The sequence below is a fragment of the Sinocyclocheilus rhinocerous genome, unplaced genomic scaffold (assembly GCF_001515625.1).
Source record: "Sinocyclocheilus rhinocerous isolate Xijiao unplaced genomic scaffold, SAMN03320098_v1.1 scaffold2468, whole genome shotgun sequence".
In the NCBI taxonomy this organism is placed as follows: domain Eukaryota; kingdom Metazoa; phylum Chordata; class Actinopteri; order Cypriniformes; family Cyprinidae; genus Sinocyclocheilus; species Sinocyclocheilus rhinocerous.
The window spans coordinates 212,235-235,244 of record NW_015655382.1 but is presented as its reverse complement, the minus strand read 5'-3'; the positions used below and the strand labels follow the sequence as shown (position 1 = coordinate 235,244).

At 32.9% G+C, this 23,010-nt stretch overlaps 2 protein-coding genes across 2 annotated transcripts in view; both read left to right on the top strand.

The window, feature by feature from the left end:
• LOC107717987 (adhesion G-protein coupled receptor D2-like) overlaps positions 1-4,795 on the top strand; it is a 7,991-nt gene extending 3,196 nt beyond the window's left edge. The window contains exons 8-12 of the mRNA XM_016524903.1: positions 513-616; positions 1,147-1,249; positions 2,610-2,763; positions 3,125-3,258; positions 4,622-4,795. Coding sequence (XP_016380389.1) covers positions 513-616; positions 1,147-1,249; positions 2,610-2,763; positions 3,125-3,258; positions 4,622-4,795 — 669 coding nt within the window. The remainder of the gene's footprint in view (positions 1-512; positions 617-1,146; positions 1,250-2,609; positions 2,764-3,124; positions 3,259-4,621) is intronic.
• A 108-nt stretch (positions 4,796-4,903) lies between these two features.
• LOC107717996 (adhesion G protein-coupled receptor L3-like) overlaps positions 4,904-23,010 on the top strand; it is a 76,514-nt gene continuing 58,407 nt past the window's right edge. Inside the window, exons 1-2 of the mRNA XM_016524909.1 lie at positions 4,904-4,959; positions 5,625-5,745. Of these exons, the coding sequence (XP_016380395.1) occupies positions 4,910-4,959; positions 5,625-5,745 (171 nt within the window). The 5' untranslated portion in view covers positions 4,904-4,909. The remainder of the gene's footprint in view (positions 4,960-5,624; positions 5,746-23,010) is intronic.

Genomic DNA, 23,010 nt, shown 5'->3' with positions numbered 1-23,010 from the left:
ATGAAAAAAAAAAAAAAACTGACTTATCTGTTTTTGCAGATAAACTTCATATATTGTTTTTATTATACTATATTTATTTATATTACTTACATTTATATACACACACACACACAAACTAATATATAAATATGTTATAAAATATACAAATATAAATGTAGAATAATAAGATATATTACATATATCTAAGCTGTTTGATCTTTTACATAAATATACTGTCCTCACTGATCACATTTTCCTGTTATAACACAATCTGTCCAATAGAGGCCACTGTTAGCTTACAAACGCAAGCGGGCCTTAATAGTAGTCTTTGTGGTTTGTATTGAGCATTATGTGAGAAGTTCGTCTGCAGAACTTCATAACAAGCAAATCTGATCTCACATTAATGCCTAAGCGCCACTCCAGCGCACTAATGGCATCAGTCCTCATATACACGGTAGTTAACGTATGTTTCCCAGACAGTTAGATTGAGAGACAGACAGAGCGTTGTGTTTTGATGGGTCTTTTCCCCGCAGTGGAGTGCTAAAGAGGAGAGCATTCTGACGAAGCTGACGTTTATCGGATCCGGAGCGTCTCTCTGCGCACTGGTGGTGACCTTGATGCTGTTTACCGTGTTAGAGTAAGTGCTTTTCACCGATGCACTACCTGCATGACAAGAGCCGTGTGCTTCTGTTGGGGCTCCTGCATGTGCCCTGGCAGCATTTGATTCGCTCTCTTTTCTGATGTCTAACTTCCAGTGTTGGGTTCAGAAGGGTCACGACAGCATAACATTTGCTTGACTCTCAGCAGCACGCCGTCAATAGCACTCAGTTGTGAGGCTGAATAAGTATTGAAAACCACTAATCGGCTAATTAGCGCTCTGTGCCAAATGAGCCTGAAGCTGAAGTTTTATGGTGGCATTACAGGAGAGTTAATTAAAGGGAAGGGTCACACAAAGAGAGGTTAATCAACGCAGTATCAGCCAAGCTGGTTTCTTTAAGAGATTGATGGCCTGTTTGCTGCTAATCAACCCACACACATACTGCATCTGGGTTACCAAAATACATACAATTTGCCTGAGTTTTTTGCCTTGTCATTCTCAAAATGTGTCTGAATGATTGCGAAAAATGCATATATGACAAAAAGTGTTTTGTATTTTTTTTTTAACAGCATCCCGAAATCAGATCGGACATCAGTTCACAAAAATCTTTTTGTGTCTCTGACTTGTGCTCAAATTGTCCTTCTCTGCAGCGGTTCTGCTGTTCATAATAAGGTTTGGTGTTTTTCACACATTTATTTGGTAGCATAATATTCAAAATTAGGTTGTAATTGTTGGTATATTTTAACAGAATATTTAATTAATTAATGATTAAGATGCTAAATCATTGCTTTTTGTAATTTTTGTTATTATTTATACAGCAGTTATTTTAGCATTATTTATATGCTCGATTATAGTATTTATTAATATTTTGAATTAGCTTTTATTTTTATATTTGCAGTTTTTATTTTAATAAATTTTAGTTATAATTATTTTATTATAATTTAATTGTAGTTTAATTATTTTAAGTTTTAATAATTGTATGTGGCTTTGACATTTTTATTATTATTTTTAAATGTATATTTCTGTATAGGATTCATTTATTTTTATTTCAGTTTTAGCTTTAGTTATGTTAGTACTTCAACCTAAACTTATTTATTTCAGTTAATTGTGAAGGCAACATTTCTATTTTTTCTATTTAAGTTTTATTATCTAATATTTATTTAATTTAATTTAAACTTTATGTAATATTTAAAAAAAATTATTATAGATTTAGCTTTAGTTGATAACAGCACAGCACAGCTATGCATAAGAATATTTTATGATATTATTAATAATTTAAATTAAAACATTGTAAACATTTACATTTATAATTTGTTATTATTACAAATAAACTAACAATAAAAAATACTTCTAAAGCATTTAAGGCATTGTAACTTTTACTAATACATTATTCAACTCAAAATGTGTATCTATTAATGTTAGTTACTGGACCTGAGCTAACATTTTTAAATAAATAATTTTTAAGTTTAGTTCAGTAATTTTAGTACTTCAGCTTATTCAATTTCAGTACGTCTTAATTGTTTTTCTTTTTTAAGTTTTATTTAAAGTTTTCATCCAATTTCAGCTTTATTTCAATAACGTAACACCATTTTTATTATTTTAGTTTGCAACAACACTGCTGTACACAATAAATTGTAATTCTTTTTAAAACTGTGATATAAATGTATTAATAATATTAATGTAACAATCTGTTTAATCGGAATCAGCTCTATTTAATATTAGTATACGCCATGCAAGGTCATGTGTTACAGTGTTTTTACTATGTTTAAGGGTGTCAAGTTCAAAATCACTCGAACGCACATCCTCTAGTGGCTTATTGCTTTATTAAATGCTATCAGGCCTATGATATTGAATTTTAAAAAAAGAAACCAAGTCTATTTTTAGAACAAACTCAGTAGCAGCAGTCTGACAGTGTCTTAAAACGACATTAGTGCTGTAGCCATATTTGGCGTTGGATAAGTACGGCTGCGTTTGTGTGGCTGTTTGATCTTTTGACCCTTGACCCGCCTGCTCTCTGACCTTTGCCCTGTAGGTGGCCTGCACGCTTGTGGCAGCTCTGATGCATTTGTTCTTCATGGCAGCCTTCAGCTGGATGCTGGTGGAGGGCCTGCTGCTCTGGAGCAAAGTAGTGAGCGTTAATTTGAGCGAGGACCGACACATGAAATACTACTACCTGATTGGCTGGGGTAATGCGAGTCCGCCCCCAATCTCCTCTTCAATCTGTTGTACTGCGCAGTTATTGAGTCGGTTCAAGAGTACAGGAATGCAGGTTGATTTGATAGCACTAAATATTCACATATACTTGATTTTATTTTGCACTACTTTTTCTTAAATTAACATCCAAACTGTAGAAAATTGAAAAATGATAGTCAACACCTGCCATGTAAGCTGAGACATTTATATTCAACCTTGTACAGCAAAGTATTTGCACATTTAAGTCACCCTTAAAATGTGTCACCGTTACCGCAAAAAAATAAAAATAGCATAAGCATACTTTTCAAGCTTTAAAACGCCATGTGTGATATAGAAATGTGTGTCGTTTAACAGGTCTGCCCGCGCTGATCGTTACCATCACACTGGCCTCTGCTGCTGGGAATTACTCAGCGGATGGCCACTGCTGGCTCAGTGTTCAGAACGGCGTCATATGGGGCTTTGCAGGACCAGTCATCTTCATTATTATGGTGTGTCTTTACTTCTATCAGTGTTCTCTTTTATAATCATAATAATAATAATAACAAGCAGTAAATAAATAAATAAATAAAGGAATGAATGAAAAACAAATGCAAAAATATTTGTATGTATGTTTAATAACAGTAATAACATAATAAAATAAATACATGTATAAAATATATAATATAAACGTTTTAGTTTTTTAATTATATTTATATATGCAAAAACCTGTTTTATAATATGTGTGTTACTTTTTTTTTTTTTTGAATGTTACAAAATGCAATATTTTTTAAATAATATAGTGTGTTATTTTTGGTATATACAGTTAAAGATATAAATTACAAAACAAAATGTAATTACAAAAAAGTATTATGTAGAATTTTTATTATTACTTTAATATATGAGTACTAATACATTCATATATAACATTGTATAAAGTTTATATTGTTTCATGTATTTTTATATAATACAAAAATATACACATGTGTGGCAAAATGTTCTTTTAATTTTTTTATATATGTGCACTTGCGTATATGTGTATATTTAATATGTATAATAACAACAACAGCAACAAAAATAAATAAAACAACATAAATAAATAACATGCTAAATGTTTTTGTTAGGTGTGTTTAATAACACAATAAATACATACACATACAAATATATAATATAAAATGTTTTTATTACACATATATTTAATTTATTGTATTTTTATAATGTTACAATATGCAATATTTGTATAATAATATAGCGTGTTATTTTTTGGTATACAGTTAAAAATGTAAATTACAAAAGTATTTATATTTTTAGTTATTACATTAATATATAAGCTATGTATTAATAATGTAGTAATTATTACATTAATATATAACATTTGTATAAAGTTTATATTGTTTTATTTATTTTTATATAATACAAAAAATACATGTGTGGCAACATGTTCTTTTTAAAATATTTGCACTTACATATACGTGTATATTTAATATTTATAATAATAACAACAATAAATAACACACGGCACAAATGTTTTTATTATATATATTTAATAACAAAATAATAACATAATAAAATAAATGCATATATAATTTAAATTACATTTTTAAATAATTTTTATTATTATGTTAATATATAGGCTGTATAATAACAATGCAGTAATTATTACATTAATATATATAACGTGTATAAAGTTTATATTTTTTATGTATATTTACATATTACAAAAAATTACAACACACTCATGTGTTAACACTTTCTTTTTTATATGTGTGCACTTACTGTACATATATATGTGCATGTTTAATATTTATAATAATGCTTTTTATAGATTCTAATTATTTATGTTATTATTATAAAAAATTTTTTTTATTATTTAAGGTGAATATCATGATTCTGACCCGGGTGGTCGTGATCACCATGGCCACAGCCAAGAGGAGATCTTTGATGATGACTCTGAACACCAGCCCAGAAGAGCAGGTCTCCGAGCAGATAAGGTACGCTTTCTCATGTGGCCACATGGAGGCGCCCTTTCACAGCTGTGCTCCCGTCTGACTGAGCCTAGTCAGTTTGGCTTTCTATTAAAATGATCTATTTGCACATTACAGCCTCTTTCAACATCACCGGGTGGTCGTGATCACCATGGCCACAGCCAAGAGGAGATCTTTGATGATGACTCTGAACACCAGCCCAGAAGAGCAGGTCTCCGAGCAGATAAGGTACGCTTTCTCATGTGGCCACATGGAGGCGCCCTTTCACAGCTGTGCTCCCGTCTGACTGATCCTAGTCAGTTTGGCTTTCTATTAAAATGATCTATTTGCACATTACAGCCTCTTCCAACATCAAATGTTTTGTTTGTTTTTTGGCCCATTAATGGAACGATTCGACGTTTTTTCCCCCCCTCAAGAGTAAACTTTCAGACAGCTCGGTCACTGCAGGACCCCGGCGTTATGTTTTTTAAAAACAGGCCTTTATACCGATTCTCATGTTGGTTTGTAGATTCAGTAAATAACCACAACGCAAATTAAGCTGCCACACGTACCCAACATTTCGACACGTCTGGACCTCCAGCATCAGTCGCTGAGGTGGGGGGCCCTCAGAAGGCCCCTGTGTGTGTGACTCCAAGGAAAATCAAACACACGCTTCCTCCGCTTGGCAGGGCCCGTTCGGACCGCAGCTGGTTCGCTTTAGCGGTTACCTGAATAGGGAGGTAATTTTATACTAAACAGAATTAAAAGCGATTTAGCGTGGAAATTGTCACAATGTGAGAATAAGCAGCAGCTCCTGTTGTGACCCCTGAAATCTGTCTGTGTGTGTGTACGATCGTATATATGCACCAATATAATAAAATAAAGTGTTTTTCATATCATTCGTCTGCTTTTAGGGCGGCAGTGAAAGCCGTGCTGGTCCTGTTGCCGATCCTGGGCCTGACGTGGCTCTGTGGCGTCCTGGTGCCGTTCTCCGTGGTTATCGCGTACATCTTCAGCCTCCTGAACTCGCTGCAGGTAAGAGTGTTTCTCGACGCTTGGTAAACTGTGGGGAGTGAAGAGATCATTGCTGTTTAACAGACTGAGAGCATCTGTGTGTGGAGTGAACTTTTATCCAGACTTCTGGTAAACGCTGAAAATCTCCTTTTCCAGCGTTTCTCTTTTAGTAACTGTCAGAATCTAGGTGAAATTATTTTTGGCGAAAGACCTCCTCCTCTGTTACTTCCTTTTCCCGTTAAATCATTATTAATGGTTGTTGAGTTCGGCTTTAATGCAGCCAAGCTGCTTTGAACATTCTGGGAAAATTTGATTTAGTTAGTAATTTACTTTAGCCATTGAATTAATTTTTAAATAAGAAAAACACACGTATGTGATTTATTATTAATTTAATATAAATACCACATTTCAGCAGGCACTAGATAAAAACATTCAGAATATTGTTTTAAATTATTTAAATATCACATCATCTGGAGGTCTGTCCGGTTTTTAATTTTCTGCCGTTTTGTGGAAAATGTGTAGAGTGGCTTTTAAAACACAAAGTGGTATGTTTTTATTTATAAATATTTGTAATCTTGTTCTGTGCATGATTAACAATTCTGAAATCGACAAAAAAATACTTTTACTTTTTAAAATGTTATTTGATTATTATTTTAAATCATTACTAAAATACAGTATATTTATTATGAATCCCATATTTAAGCAGGCACAAAATTAAAATATACAGAATATTGCAATAAATTGTTCAAATCTTGCATCATCTACAGGTCTGACCTGTGTATATTTTTGTTTATAAATATATTTAATCTTGTTCTGTGCATGATTAACAATTCTGAAATTGCCAAAAAAAAAATACTTTTCAGAAATGTAGGTTAATTTGATCATTTATTTTATTCATTTTAAAATGTTTATTTTAAATTATAATTATTAAAATATATATTTATTATACATTTCAATATGAGTCCCATATTTAAGCAGGCGCAAAATCTAAATATACTAAGTCTGTATTTTTTGTCTTTCTGTTTTCAATATTGTTTTGTAGTATTTGAAAAACAAAGCAGTATATTTTATATTTACAAATATTTTTTATTGTCATTTTGTGTATGACTAACACTTCTGAGATCATCCAAAATAATTTTCAGAATTATATTTAGAATTAATGCAGTTCTATTATAATTTAAAATCATTTGGAATATTTGTAAAAAAAAAAAACATGAACCACATTTAAGCAGGTGCAAAATCAAAATAGAGAATACAGATGTGTTCATTTGCCTAACACAAAGCAATATATTTTAGTTTATAAATATTTTTAAATCGACAAATTTTGCAGTACTGTCAAAGGATCTCATTTGTAGATAGAGAATATCACAGTGTGTTATTTCGATCAAAGAAAGAAAAGTGTGTCATTCTTTATTGGTTACAAGCCTGTGTGTTTGCGATCTGTGCAGCTCCTTAATCAGTTGTTTCTGTAATAGAGCTGTATGTATCACAAGAAAATCAATAGAGATTTAGCCTGACTCGCATCATTAAACCGCACTATAAATAGTGCATTTTCCGCACTAATTAAAAAATGTCTCAACACAGTCATAATTGATGTAGGCCTTTCTGAAACAAAGTCGCAGTTTAGTTGGTTTACTCATTTTCGTTTGCTGTTGTTTGTTTGTCCACATCTCAAGCCATAGGAGAAGTTGCACATTAAAGGCATGTGTGTAAAGTGTCTCCTCTGAGGACGCGTCAGCTAAACGTGTGTGTTCGAAGGTCATTAAAGTTTGTGGCAGATGTGGATGTTGTTTTCCTTAGATGTATTTTTATTGTAATCATGCTTTAGTTCATACCATAAATAATATTTACATATGGATTCCTGTCTGCTTTCCTACAGTATTCATGGGTCTGTGCTTGTTATGTAGTATTCAAGTCCGTTTCTAGTGATTCAACTATAATTATTTGTGTCCTTCAGCCCTGGAAACTGCTGTATCATCAGATAGCTTGACAGATTGATAGTATAAGTTTGATTTTACATGAATCAAGTAAGGCTTGTTTTAGAATTTTGAAAAAGTTAAAAACACATATATGTATTTTGTACTATAATTATTTTTGGTGGGGAAAAATTATTTATTTGCCTTTTTTTGCTGAATTATTAAATTAATCTTAATGATAATATATGATGATAACTAAAAAGTTAAATTAAAATAACTTTTTAATGTTTTTGAAAAAAGTGTCTTATACTATCAAAGCAAATATATAAAAATGATTTCTGCTGTCTTGTGGAAAATGTGTACAGTAGCTTTCAAAACACAAAGCGGTATATTTTTAATCTTGTTCTGTGCATGATTAACAATTCTGAAATCGACAAAAATAATTTTCAGAAATTTTTATATTGTGAAATATAATTTCAATTTGTTTTCTATTTGAATATATTTTAAAATGTAATTTATTCCTGTGATCAAAGCTGAATTTTCAGCATCATTACTCCAGTCTTCAGTGTCACATGATCTTCAGAAATCATTCTAATATGCTGCTTTGCTGCTCAAGAATCCTTTATTATTATTATAAATTAGGGCTGTGCAATATATATCGAAATTATCGAAATATCGCACATGTACATATCGCAATATGCGTATCGCTACAGCTTGCAATATTTGGGGCCATGAACAAAAGGCAAAGGTTATCGCATATCGCATTTTTCTTCAATATCGCACAGCCCTATTATAAATGTTGAAAACACTTGTGCTGAATAATATTTTTGTGGAAACCGTGATATATTTAAGTTTTCAGGATTCTTTAACAAACAGAAAGTTTAAAATACAATATGCGTATCGCTACAGCTTGCAATATTTGGGGCCATGAACAAAAGGCAAAGAGATAATCATAATCATAATTACCTAAATAACTTTTGTAGCTTAAATAAGAATCAGTGCATATTGAATTGTAAAGATTAAATACTAAGCAGTGTTTTATTTTTCCTTTTTATTATTCAGTTCCTAAACTCATGTTAATATGATTACACTAATGTTAAAATGACATTTTTATGTAATGCTCGAGTAAAACACTACCGTTCACTTTCAGAAGTTGTTGTAGGGGTGCTTTCTTATTAGAATCAGAATGAGCTTTATTCACCACTTAAGTGTGCACAAACACAAGGAATTTGTTGTGGTTTTACAGGAACTATTGGTACATACATACATACAAATAACCATATATATATATATGACACAAGATAGTTATAGAAGTTCACAGAACTGACTCAGCAACAGCTGAGTAAAACTGTTTCATCTGAGCATGTGGCACTTTAAGCATTATCGTATCGCATATCGAATATCGCATTATTTAATGAGTTATCGCATATCGCATTTTTCTTCAATATCGCACAGCCCTATTATAAATGTTGAAAACACTTGTGCTGAATAATATTTTTGTGGAAACCGTGATATATTTAAGTTTTCAGGATTCTTTAACAAACAGAAAGTTTAAAATAAACAGCATTTATTTGAAATAGAAATCTTTTGTAACATAATAAATGTCACTTTTGATTCATTTAATGTGTCCTTGCTGAATAAAAATATTAATGTCTTTAAAAAAAAAAAAAGGTACACACACACATATTTGTTTGTCCCCCCCACATACACTTTTTCCTAAAAATATATCAAATAAATCTAAACTGAATGAACAACCAGACATTATTTAACACTGTTTTATTAGGTATATGTAAATATACCCTCAGATTTTTAGTAAAACTTAAGTCAGCCCTAATTTGTAAATGATTATGAATGTCACTAAAGATTTTGGCTCGGAATCAGTCCAAACAGAAAGTGAGTCAGAGATTTTTTTGGGAGATGCAGAATCCACAGGAAATCACTGCAGGCCTCTGTGTGATCGTTTCACCGCTTGGATATTTTGCCAGCCTCTTCCTTTTCAAATGTGACAGGTGAAAATATAACTCCCATGTGTTAAACACCAACCAGATCGAGCTGTTTTCTCACTAAATTCCACCCTTTGTTTTCAAAGTGGCTGCGAACAATGACAATAAAACTGTGCGTTTTACCCAACTGCATTGTAAATTCAACCTTGTTAGAAAAACCAACCACTCCAGCAGCAACGAAACGACAAACTTCTTCTAAAGTTTTATGAAGTCGTTGATAATTCTCGTCAACGAAAGTTTTTATGCCGCACGCTCTCAGTGTTTGTTTTGACATGCGTCGAGAACGTACCGCCGCTGTACCCAGAGTGCTTGAGTCGTTTAGAGCAGCAGACCTTGTGTTTAAGTGGTTCATATAGACGTTGTGAGCTCTTAAATACTTCGGTACGGCCCATGGTTTTTAAAAGGAAGCAGAGACGGCATGCGCTCATATGAATGCAGACGGCATGGGGCGGTGAATGAAACATTCTAGCATCTGAAGCTGCTTTGATTGAGGATAAGTTCGTGATTTCATTGGCACGACTGCTTTCTAAGCAACGCCCTTGAAAATTTGAAGAATATAACAGGCGCACTTTATCCAGAGGGCATTGATGGTCTTATGTGAAATTCCTGTCGGGATTTTTTCCCCTTCCATGTTTCATTGTATTTTCAATAGGCGGCAATAACAACATAAAACTTAAGCCAGAGGACTTTATTGTTAAATCAATAAAAGGAATAATGTTGACAAGCCTTTTTCATTGGCCGCACTTTGTCGTTTTGAGTGAGGGAAGCAACACGACAAACAAATCATACTTATTTAGAGAGCTGAGTTTATAGTTATGTAAAAAAGCATAAAATTGCTTTATTTTGGAGAAATTTAAATTTTGAAGGCTTTTAGCTTTTGCGTGGGGTATTCAGAACGACCCATAGAAATGAACTAGAGATGTTTTGATTATTTTATTTAAGACTTTTTTTTATGTGATTTCCAGTAAAACACGCTTAAAGTGATACAAATGGTTTGAATATTATTCTTGAGTAGGTTCGAGTGAATTATGATTTCAGAAAGCATTTTATTTGCATTTTATTTATTTGTTTCAGAATTAATACATAAATTAAATTATGTTAAGCATAAAACATTACATGATTTCAAAGTGATTTTTCAATCCATTTAAGGTTGTCAGTTTAATACGTTAATTAATTAGTTATGAAAAAATAATGCGATTAAAATATTTTAATGCAGTTAACGCACTGGACCCGTCCCCAGACTGTTGTCAAATGTGATACAGGGCAACAACTCCATAAATGCAGTTATGCCCTAAAATTCAAGATATTGGGGCGAAAAATGCCCCTGTATGAGTTTTTGTCTCATATTTATATCATATGATAAGTGATATCACACCAGCAGTGAGAGCAATATCACACGAGTGCTGTTTGTCGCGAGTATCAGAGTATCACAGTTTAAATGTGATTTATACAAGAAGTGGATAATGTGTTATATTTTTAAACACAATATTATGTGCTTTTGCTCAATTTTGCAGAGAACAAATTACCTTTAAAGCCACAGCAGAACTGTTGCGCATCTCTGAGCAGCACAGTGGTGTTTAGTTTCTGAATGAATCCGCTCAGTTTGGCCAGGAGGCCAGCTCTAGAAAGAGTCCTAGTTGTTTCAAACTTCTTCCATTAAGGGTAACAGAGTCTACATGCTTCTATGAACCTTCAATGAAGCAGATTTTATTTCTGAAATCTTCCCCAGATGTGTGGCTTGACACAAACCTGTTTCTGAGCTCTACAGGCAGTTCTTTTGACCTGGTACTCTGGGTTTGGGCCAAAATTCCGAGCTCGGAACCCTCCCCTCGGACAGCACGCCAAATACGCATAACCTTTTCCCTGTTTATTATATGTAAGTGTGAACTCGTGAAAGTAATGTCTACTTGATACTTTCTCATTTAACACAAAAATAGCTTTAAATTATCTTTTGTGGGTATTTTCACATTCAAATTTATTTTGCGATTAATTAGATTAATTAATCGAAACACCATGTAATTAATTAGATGAAAAATTTTAATCGACTGACAGCCCATATATATATATATATATATATATATATATATATATGTGTGTGTATATATGTATATGTATACACATATATATATAGAATATGACTGTTGTATAGGAATTGACTAGATATTTTTTGATTGAGGATCACGTTTAAAAAAAAAAAAAAGCTTTTTTTTTTAAACCTGCTCAGACTGTTACAAATTTGTTCAAATGGCATTCTTGAGTGTGACATTGCGACGTGTTTTTATCTGCTCTTTTTTTTCTTTGAAGAAATGTTAAATAACATTAGTGTAACATTTCTACAACATATGGTACTATGGTACTGTGAACTCAGCAGTTACCAGAATCAATACATACATACATACATACAATACAATGACATAATTAGGCTTAATTTACCTGTAGGCATTCTTACTGATGATAATTAGTGAATTTTAGAAGACGACACATAGTTTAATGTCTCTGCGAATAACATAACGACTCGAAAGCAACATGATCCCATTCATACAACCCCAAAACTCGCTGATTATTCACAAACTCCTGAACCATAAACACCACTATGTGCTTCTCTATCAGGCTGGAAATAAATAGCTTTGGGTGAGGATGGGGTGGGGGGAAGTGGAGGTGCTTCATTTGGCCATAAATCGCACGACCCTCCGTCATCCAATCTCAGTGCAATGTCATTCAAAAACTCAGTGCTATCCATTACCCGTATATAATAGGCCCTCCACCATACATTGTCCATAGCATTATACGCTCATAATTTCCCTCTATCAATAACTTTGAGGATAGAGAGGGGGTTTGGGGTCACAAACTCGGGATGTAGAAGTTTTTTGGGCGTTAAAGTAAGGTGGATCCTTCAACCAAAGAATGATTTATTTTTTATTTTAATTTTATCTACTTATTTAATTACATAAATTATTTAGCATAACATAAATTATTTTATTATTTTAATTATTGAAAATATAATTTTTTTTCAGTTGGTACTTTGAATGTTTTTTTTAAAGAACTTAAATGTAAAATTAAATTACATTTTATTAGACTTATTGGTATTTTTTCTTCTAAAAGTTCTTAAAGCAAAAAATAGAAATGTGAAGTGAAAAGCACTGGATTCCATATTCAAACACTGTTTCAACAGTCTCCACAAACACCTCCTGAACTCTTTAACAGAGTGTTTTGGGACATTATTTTGGCATGGATGCACTGGGGTCCACAGGGGGGCAAGCTGGAAGAGCGCCGCAAACCCCTCACAAAGAGACAGGCGTCTAATTTTAAAAACTCTGTAACAAACAAAAACAGGACAGGAATCCCTCAGTCAAGACAGGTGTCCAGCTCGTCTCTCACTCCCTCTGGCCTCCATGGTCAGCCGGTCCCCAAACCCCCAGCCAGGGAAATGTTTTTCAAGTGGAATTGTTTAAGATGGAAAACACAGAAAAATTCAAGCCGCTACTGATGATCACAAATATCCTGCCGAATGAGTCTCAGCAAGCGGAAACAAAGCTTTTAGATGTGATAATAGTTGTGCCCTTGTGCACAGTTTAGTTAGAGTTATGACCCTTCTAGCAGTATAGTATTGTTTATGATTTCGTGTTTATTAATATTTTGAATTAGATTTTATTTTTACGTTTTCTGTTTTCATTTTAATTTTAATGACGTTTTTTGTACTTTAGTTGTGTATTTTTCAATTTTTAGTAGTTTTTTATATCTATTGTAACACTCCAAAGAGAAAGGAAAAATTGAAATCGCATCATATGATGTTTTTATTTATTTTTTAAGCTTAGTTATTTTATTAAACTAAATGAAAATAAGACGTGTTGTCTTGGCAGCTAGCTGAAATATAAAGTTTTATTTTTTAATTTAATTTTAAGTAATGCTTTTTTAATGATTATTTAATGTATATTTTTGTAATTTTTTAGTGTTTTTTATATCTATATAGTTTTTATTAACTATTTCATTTTTTGTAACTTAGTTATTTTATTACATCAAGTTAAACTAAATTAAAATGAGAAGTGTCTTGGCAGCTAGCTAAAATAAAATAAAAAAAAAAAAATTTCCAAGTAGTGTTTTTTTTAAATGAGGACTTAATGTAATTTTGTACTGTATTTTGCCATTTTTAGTAGTTTTTTATGTCTGTTTAGTTTTTATTAACTATTTCAGCTTGAATTTCTATTTTTTAAAGTTTAATTATTTTATTACATCAAGTTCAACTAAATTGAGATGAGAGATGTTGTCTTGACAGGTAAAAAGTTTTATTTTTTATTTTATTTCAATTAATGTTTTTTTCTTTTCTTTTTTTTTGTTTAATGAGGACAGTTTAGTTTTAGTTTAGTATAATAAACCCGACCTCTAGTGCATATTGTTACTTCAGGTCTGAGCAATAATAACATGAGTTTATTAATATATGCAATAATGTACATTAGCATTTTAATCTAGCGTTGAAGTGTGAGCTTGGGCCCTACCGCATACAGCAAAATGGCACTTTGATGCTGGAATCTGGCCAAAAAGTGAGGAATAATCATTGCGAGTAACACATTTCCTCTTGAGAAGAAAGGGAATTCCACAGCTCGCACGTATCACCAAAAGAGCCTGTCGCGTTTGGCACCCACCCGCATTTATTTGCTTTATAATTACCTGTCGGCTCTGTGTAGTAATAGTTTGTGTCATAGGAAAGCAAATCACTCGGCTACTCTGGCATTAGATTGAGGATCACATGACCCGCTGGGGATGACCTCGCAACCCCTCTTACAACAACACGACCCTCGCATGTTCAACCTCTGGTGTCAGAAACCACTCCGACACCCAAATTACATCGAAACAATGGTGGCTGATTTATGATTTCAGCTGATATCGGTTCACGAGATGGGCGGTTTGTGTGGATGTCTTTTAAATCTGGTTTAATCTGAGTGCTGCGGACTGTTTGGTGGGCTTTGATGTATACTTTGCAGATAATTAACCAGAACTGGGTCAGGCCGGGCAAGAGAAAAGCTCTTCCTCTTCTTCTCTTTTCTTCCGTAAAGACTGTCAAACGCTGATGCCAATTTACTAGTGAGCAATTCGTTTTCTGCATGGAAATGAAATCCAAAATAAACACGGTATGTATTATTCATGGCCGTGGTCTTTTTAAAATCATTATTTCATGTGAAAGAAGTCCTAATTGTGAGGCGTGCTTGTTGTTGACTAGAATGAAGCGTTTTAATCGTCGGTTTGTCTTAAAACTGAAGTCGTCCGCGCACATTCTGCTCTAATAAACAACAAATCCACCAGAAATCTGTGCTAAGATTTATTTATTGACAGTAAATAAAGGGGAATCCCACATTTTTCTGGCGTGAAACAATGAAAAATCAAAATACATAAATAATGACAAATTCATTTAAAAGACTATTTTAAATTTATTAAATAAATTTTAAAAACTTGTCTGTAAAATCAAAGTCAGTGTGGTGTAACTGGTATACAGAAAAGCGTTTTATTGTCATTTGAAAATAAAAACCAATAAAACAAGTCACGATATTACAGAGAAGATCCTTGTAGACACTCTTTTTAACAATATCACATATTTTTACCTTTTTATGAAAATCAGGGTTAATTTGGGTCACGTTAAATAACTTTCAATGAAGATTCATGATATTCTTGATTAAAAAAAAAGAGAAAAAAAAGATTGAAAATGCTTGAAAACTTTTATTAAACAATGAAGTGTTTGAAATTTATTTTTTGCTTGATAACTACTCCACTAAAAATTTTTTGAGTCATTAAATCGAAATGAAATAAAATACTAGTGAGCAGTATTTTGAGCAGTATAATATAACCAACAAGAATACAAAGATTGCATTCAAACTTGAATTGAAAGCTTAATTTGGGTCATGTTAAATAACTTTCAATGAAGCTTCATAATATTCTTGATTAAAAAAATAATCATGAAAAAGGAAAAAAATGCTTGTAAACTTTTATTAAACAATAACAAACCTCAAATTTTTACTTGTTAGTTTGTCTTAAAATTTTGCCGCTGAAGTCGTCCATGCACATTCTGCCAAAGAAAAAACAACCAAAAATCTGTTTTATCCAGTGTGAAACTATGAAAAATTTGTAAAGAAAATGAAAACAGGAGTAGTTCATGAAACATTGCAGCCCTTTTGCCCTTCCTGTGTGGCAGGACTGTCGTTTTGTGACGTTTCCCCTGCTGCCTGGCCCCTAACGATTGTTTACAAGGATATGTTGATTCGTATTAATCTGGTTCTCGTCGTTTCGGTGGCTTGTGTTAAGACTTACCCACCCTAGGTGGGAAAAAGCACAGGGCCGCTGACAGCTCGGCACTCGGCCGCGGAGCTGGGCTTTTACACTGTGCAGATGTGGTCTCCTGCTTTGTTTTTCTAAGTAATTACCGTCATTAAGTCAAAGCATGTGCCAATCATCTGCCTTTGAGTTGGGCCCAGTTCAGGTCGAAAACCACCTTAATGCTTGAAGTGCGTCAAAACTCGACTCATTAGCCCTGGAAAAAAGGCAAGTAGTTGAGTTTGGTTCGCTGGCAGTTTTGAATTCTATGGTAGTCAGTTTTAAGGCTTTTCACCTCTTCATAACAGAAAGACTCAGGTTTAAAGTTTATGTAGAGGTCAATGACAAATGGAGGTATGAGTTTTTAAAATGGAAATCAAAATGCAAGTGCCAGGTTTGCGATCTTTGTATTCTTGTCGAATTGTATTTGTATTATTTTATTTTGTATTTTTCTATTTTATTTTTTGTTGTTGTTTTGTTTTATTTTAGATTTAATGTCTCAAAATGTTTAAAGGTGTTATCAAGGCACATAAATAAAATTAATGAATGAATACATTTTAATTGACCTTGAATACACTTAATTTTTAAAATAAAAGTTTCCAGATTTTTTAATCATAAATGTTATGCATCTTTCTTGAATGTTATTTCACTTGACCCAAATTAATTTAGCTTTTTCATGAAAAGGTCAAAATGTATGATATTCTTAAACAGCACCGTGACCTTGACCTATTTTCATATGACAGTAAAATGGCTTTCTGCATGTTTGTTACACCACCTCACTGACTTTGATTTGCCAGACAAATGTTTTTAGAATATTAAAAGTATTTTTAAAAATAAAACATCAGCATTGAATGTTTTGTAAATAATTATACATTTGTTTTTTGTTTGTTTTGATTTTTGTTTTTCATTTGTTTGTTTTGTTTTGTTTTGCTTTGTTTTTTGTTTTGCGTTGTTTAATTTGTTTTTCTTTTGTTTGGTGTAGTGTTTTTTGTTTTCTGTGCATTGTTTGGCCTGTTGCACAATGAAGATTTTTTTCTTTGTCTTTTTTTTTTTTCTTTAAGCCCCACAAAAATAAAACAAAATACATTTTGAATTCAGAAAAAAACAAGCATCACAGGTCATGTGTATTCAAATGATTATCTATGAATTGCATTTTAAATGTATTTTTGAGTCATTTAGTTGATTCAGTCCAACATAAAATAACAAACATCATAATATTATACATAATGTTCTTGCAGGAAGGATTTGTCTAGCTAAAATGATCAGACAATACGAAGACTGTTTCACACCGTCGAGGAGACAGGGTCTAAAAACACAGACTGCGAAAGAGACTGGAAAACGAAGACGAATGAAGTGCTCATGTCGATGAACTACCATTCGTTTTCACTTAGGACTCCCGTGAGCCGTGGTCAACCCTAAACGCATGTGACGTCCACGCCGAGTTATGCTGGATAAGGATTGATGCTCTCGGTGTAAAGTGTCTTAACCGCATGTGGCATGACTCGGGCATGTGCCATTAACCCCCAGCCCACTCGAATCTGAAGAAGAAAGCAAGACGACTCCCAGACACCCATTATTGTGCAAGAGGCATGATTTTGTTCTAAATCAAATCTTTATTGCTATGTTGCAATATAAAATCTGTTACAATAATATTTAGCTTCAAATAACCTTATTTACAGTACATCAAATTCTGCCCAAATGCATGAGCTGCTCGATTTTCTGCTCGACTCTGCGAGATCCGGGTCCGTCTTAGGCGTGAGAAGCCTGACATTTTTCTTGCTTTCAGTGGAAAGTATGTAATTAGTATTTGCCTGAGATTGGCAGGGCGGTCTCATGCGTTCTGACAGCGGGGGCACTCAGAAATGTCTGTTGGATGCCTAAGTATTTTTAATTAAACAGTGTTTTGGCACGCTGGGCCTCCTTTTCTCCTGGAGTTCAAAGAGTGTGGCTTGACCCATGTGTTAAGAGTTTGTATCAATTTTCTGCAAGGATGTTTGACTTGGCCCTTCGAAGCATGCAATGTGAAATTGTCTTGTTTAAAAGCGAATTTGTTTACCATTCACTCTCTTCGGCACACATGTGACCCATGAGCTTTTGGTATTTAGTTACTTTGGATTCTTAGTGTCCTGCCTTTTCTTTCATTTTAGTCATGAACGCACAAAACAAATGAATAGTGAAATGCACTGGATGTCAAGATTAATGTTCAATTCTGTGAAAGAATGTTGTCCATTTTTTGGACTTTTTTATTTGGGAAAACTATTAGATTGTACATTAGATAAACTGTAGCAGATGTCATTTAATTAAATTATTAAAAGATGTGAAGCTAAAATCAAGCTACTCTTTTGAAAAAAGTTGTTTACTACCCTACAAGCTCTGAGCAAAAAATAGCTTGAAGCTCTTAAGAAGACTTCATCTTTTTATGTCATTCAAGTGATAAAATGCATAATTGTGTAATTTATATAATTGTTATATGATTTATGCTGTTTATAAATATTTTAATATCATAAACATTTTATATAAATGTTTTATAGAATATACATTATATATATATATACACACACATTATATAATTAAAAAAATAAAATGTATGATTATATGCAAGTTATATAATTTGTTATACAATTTATATTTAATTGTGCAGTTTATTATAATGATAGTTTTTAATATATTATAACATTAATGTACTAAAATAACATAATATTAACATATAACACGTTATGTGCACACACACACAAATTATGTAATTTTTGTCATTTATTTAAATAACAAAATACATAATTATGTGTAAGTTATATAATTTCTTATATGATTTATGCTGTATTTAATTATGCAGTTTATTTAAATTTAAATAGTTTATTTTTTTAAAATAAATAAATAAATATATATATATATGTAAAATATAGACATTATATAATTTATGTAATTTAAAAAAAATTAAATACATGGTTATATCCAAATTATTTAATTTGTTATACAATTTATATTTAATTGTACAGTTTATTATAATTATTGTAGTATATTACAATTTTATATACATTTACATATTGTAATGAAACGTTTTATATAATTATTATTAATTATTATTAATCTGAAAAAAAAATTGATCTCAATTGTGGTGATAGCTTAAAAATTGAACAAATAAATTTGTACTAAATACAACCAGTAAAATTAGAACATATTATGAAATGCTTTAACGTAACTCAAAATCAGTGGAAAACATTGTGATGAACTGAGACATTATGCTATTTACAAACAAACAAACAATAAATAAATAGTGCTGTGCAGGAGGTCAAATGAATGAAACGGTTTGTTTGAACTAGCTTATAATGATCAAGTGAATCAATTCAGTAAAATAAACTGATTTTATCAACATTAAATAAGACAAACAACTTTTAGGAGAGCTCAGTTACAAAGCTGTGTACACAATGCAAAAAATTTCTTTTCATTCATTACATGTTTGAAATTCCTCAATCATATCAGCTTTCATGTTTCAGTAGAGAATTTGCTTAGTAAACTGTCCTCAGAAATGGCATAATACCATATTCTATTATCATATTTTTACACGTTTCACAAGTCTGAATATGTGATCTTGTGACGACTAACCTTCAGACGCATCTGAGCATCCATTCAGCGTATAACGAGATATTAAACCTCTGAATAGCCGAGTCGTTCAACTTTGTACCAGACAGCTGGGAAGGCACAGAAACGTGGATGTTATAATGATCCCCATTGTTATTTTTTTCTGCGTCCAATTTGAGAGCAGAGAGGGTGTTTCTGCTGTATACGCGGTTGCGCTCTGCGATAGCAGGGAACATCTGTTTTGAGCTTGTTGTTCCTCTTGGCTGCTTCTCAATTGGATTTCCTCAAGCAGGTCCAAGAGCTGTCACCTCTGCCAGGCTCTGTTAGCTATCACCGCCGGACCCTATATTAAGAAGGGCTTTCAGGGCTAAGTTAATAACTCTCCCCGCCTCCCCTGACTGCCTCTGCCGCTCTCTGCCTCTTCTGTTGGCTGCCGGGTGGCCTGTGGGTATCCCTCTCGCTTTCTCGTTTTCAGCTCCTCCCTGCCTCAAGAGGGCCTTATGTGTACACTCATTCTGCCCCTGTGTTTCTCTCTCCCCTTGATTCACATTTTGGAAAAAGGTGAGGTCACGTTAGCGAAATTTCGGCACAGTATTGAAGGCAGAAAGGTCCGTTGTCTGTTATCAGTAGTGTAATGATGTATGAAGTGACTTTCAAACCAAGCAGCTGTGGTTAATCTGTGTGACCAACTCAAACTTATTGCGAAATGTGTGTGCAAAATCATTTGCGAAATTCTCCACTGACCCTTCGCAAAAACCCGTCCCCTTCATTACTGTTGCATCATGTTTCCACGCACTAAAAAATACTTTGCGGAGCAAAGAGGAAACTGACAACGTGCCGACAGACAAGACAGAGCAGGTTAGTCTTTGCTTTCAAATTTTGTTGTTTTGTACGAAATTCAAACTGTAAATACCGTTTTGTGGCTCTTTAATAAGTTGTAATGCGCCTCAGTTCAAGCGACACGTGAACCGAACATCTTTTCATATTTACTAGTTATAGCACGAAATAAACATGAATGAACATCAGAAGTAGGGATGTAACGATTACCGGTTTGACGATAAATCATGATAAAATTCCCCACGGTTGGTATTACCGTTTCATATTTTATTTATCATTATAACCGTATTCGATTACTGCGATTTGAACAACTGAGGATAAATAAATACTATCCAGCATAAAGCACAGTTTTCAGTAAAAGTCTCGCGTACGCACAGCACGCAGAGTAGTTTCGTTTTGTGTCAAATTCAGCTTTTCCATAAGCGCCACCTAGTGTCATAGAGTGGATTTACAGAGTTACATTTACGTTCAGATTGTGTGCAGCAGTTTCTGTCTGGCCAAAAATGGACCGAATTTGCATGTCCTGCTGTAAATTTTAACCGGTTGATGAAAAACAAGCTTATGTGGATTCTACACATTAAAAAAATTCAGATTTTAGAATTAGAATTATTTATGGAGCAGATAAAATACATATGATAATTTATTACCCTAATCAATTATCATTTTGACTTAACCCTTTTCTTTATTTAAAGGCTGAAATGTATTATTTTCAAAGCTTTATTTGAACATTTACATTAGATATTTAAACATGCTGTTAGATAAACTGTTGTCATTTAAAATCTGAACATCATTGGTAATGTTATTGTTTTAGTGATTATGCAAACAAAAAGTCATTTTATTTGTTTATTGTTGATTTTAAATATAAAACTTGAAGTGATTTATGTGTCAGTACTTTTTGAACATTTCCATCACATTTTAACAATACCGTGATAATACTGATAACCGTGATAATTTTGGTCACTATAATCGTGATAAGAAATTTTCATACCGCTACACCCCTAATCAGAAGGTATCTCGTTTCAACCGTGGAACAACGTCAATACACACTATTTTTCAAGTTCAAGTCCAGCAAAGTTAATCTACTCTCCTGTCTGATTTGTTTGTCGGATAAAATGACAGATTCGGTGTTATGATTGGTCAGATCACCTGTCAGTCAAACTCTCTGAGAAGAGTCAATTGCGTAGGTTTCTGTTGAAATTATTGAAAATTTTCTGAATAATGGTCAGTGTTGGTTTTTGCTGTAGATATGAATGGTACCTCAAGCCTCTTTTACTTTTATAAGCAATCAGACTTGACGGACTCAAAAAATGATGGAAAAAATTCCACACTGCAATATGGAAAAAGTGGAATATAAAAATGGAATTAAGTACTGTATTAGCCCGAATATAAGACGACCCTGATTATAAGACGACCCCCCTTTTTCCAGATGTACCTTTTGGAAAAAGGCTTTTTAAAAACCAAATCTTGTTTTTTCTCAGTAAAACACATTTTGTCCTGAATATAAGACGACCATGTTTTGTCAGATGTATTTCAAAGAAAAAAACATCGTCTTATATTCGGGTCAATACGGTAATTCAAATGATTGTTTAAAGGTTAAAGATATTTTAAAATGTCAGTATGGTTTTTGTTTGATTTATTATCATTTTAGGAATTTTTATTACACCACCTTTTTATGATAAAATTGAAAATAAAAATCATAAAAAGTCATAACAGTATTCATAAATTAACGTTCCTCCGAATGTTATGAAAACATGAGTTCTTAATGTTCGATGAATGTTCAAAATGTCAAATTTGAAATGTTTTAAAACCTTTTTTTCTTGGTTATTGCAAATGTTAGACATACTTTTGCAACGTTTAAATAGTAAAAAATAATGTAACGTTTAAAAAGGAACGTTTACATTTATTAGACGAACACGCAATTAAACAGTTTCAGAAAAATGCTCCATGAATGACATATAAATAATGTTTTGAGAACCTTGCCAGAATGAGAATGTTCCCTATGAGCTGGGAAAGATGAGGTCGCATTTATAGTTTTCACATGTAAAATCCAGCCATTTCTATAGGAATCCACGTAATCATAAGGAAAACGTAAAGGTTTTCCTTATGCAGATTTCACAACATGTTCAGTGTGGTCATGCAGATTCATTGCGTTGACCAACCAACCCTCTACATTGCGAGTAAATCACTCGCATATGCGACTAATCTTCACTCTGGGCGACTAAATTATGTCTAATATTAGCCACTGGCTAATAAATTCTCAGATTTTACTGGCCAGTGTGTGAGTTGGACGCTAAGTATAAGTTTAGCACAGATATATTTTCACTCGCCGAACACTGACTGAGCGCGTCAGAGTTTCACTCTCCGTCATGCGATCTGTGCTGTTTTTCAGTTCATCTGAATGGATGTGTAACGCACCTGTATTTAACGTACCGTAAACTCTAGTGTGAAGCGCAGGACTCGCCGTCGCTTTATCTCACACACACGCAGAGAGAGAGAGAGCGCGAGAGAGTCTACATGCAGAATTGACGCGCTACATGTAAACGATATTCTTTGTTGTATTTTGCTGTCAAAATAACGGAGTTCCTTTGGAATTCTCTTTTAGCTTTTAAGAACTACCGCTTTCTCCGGTAGTGGGCGGAACTAATGCACAA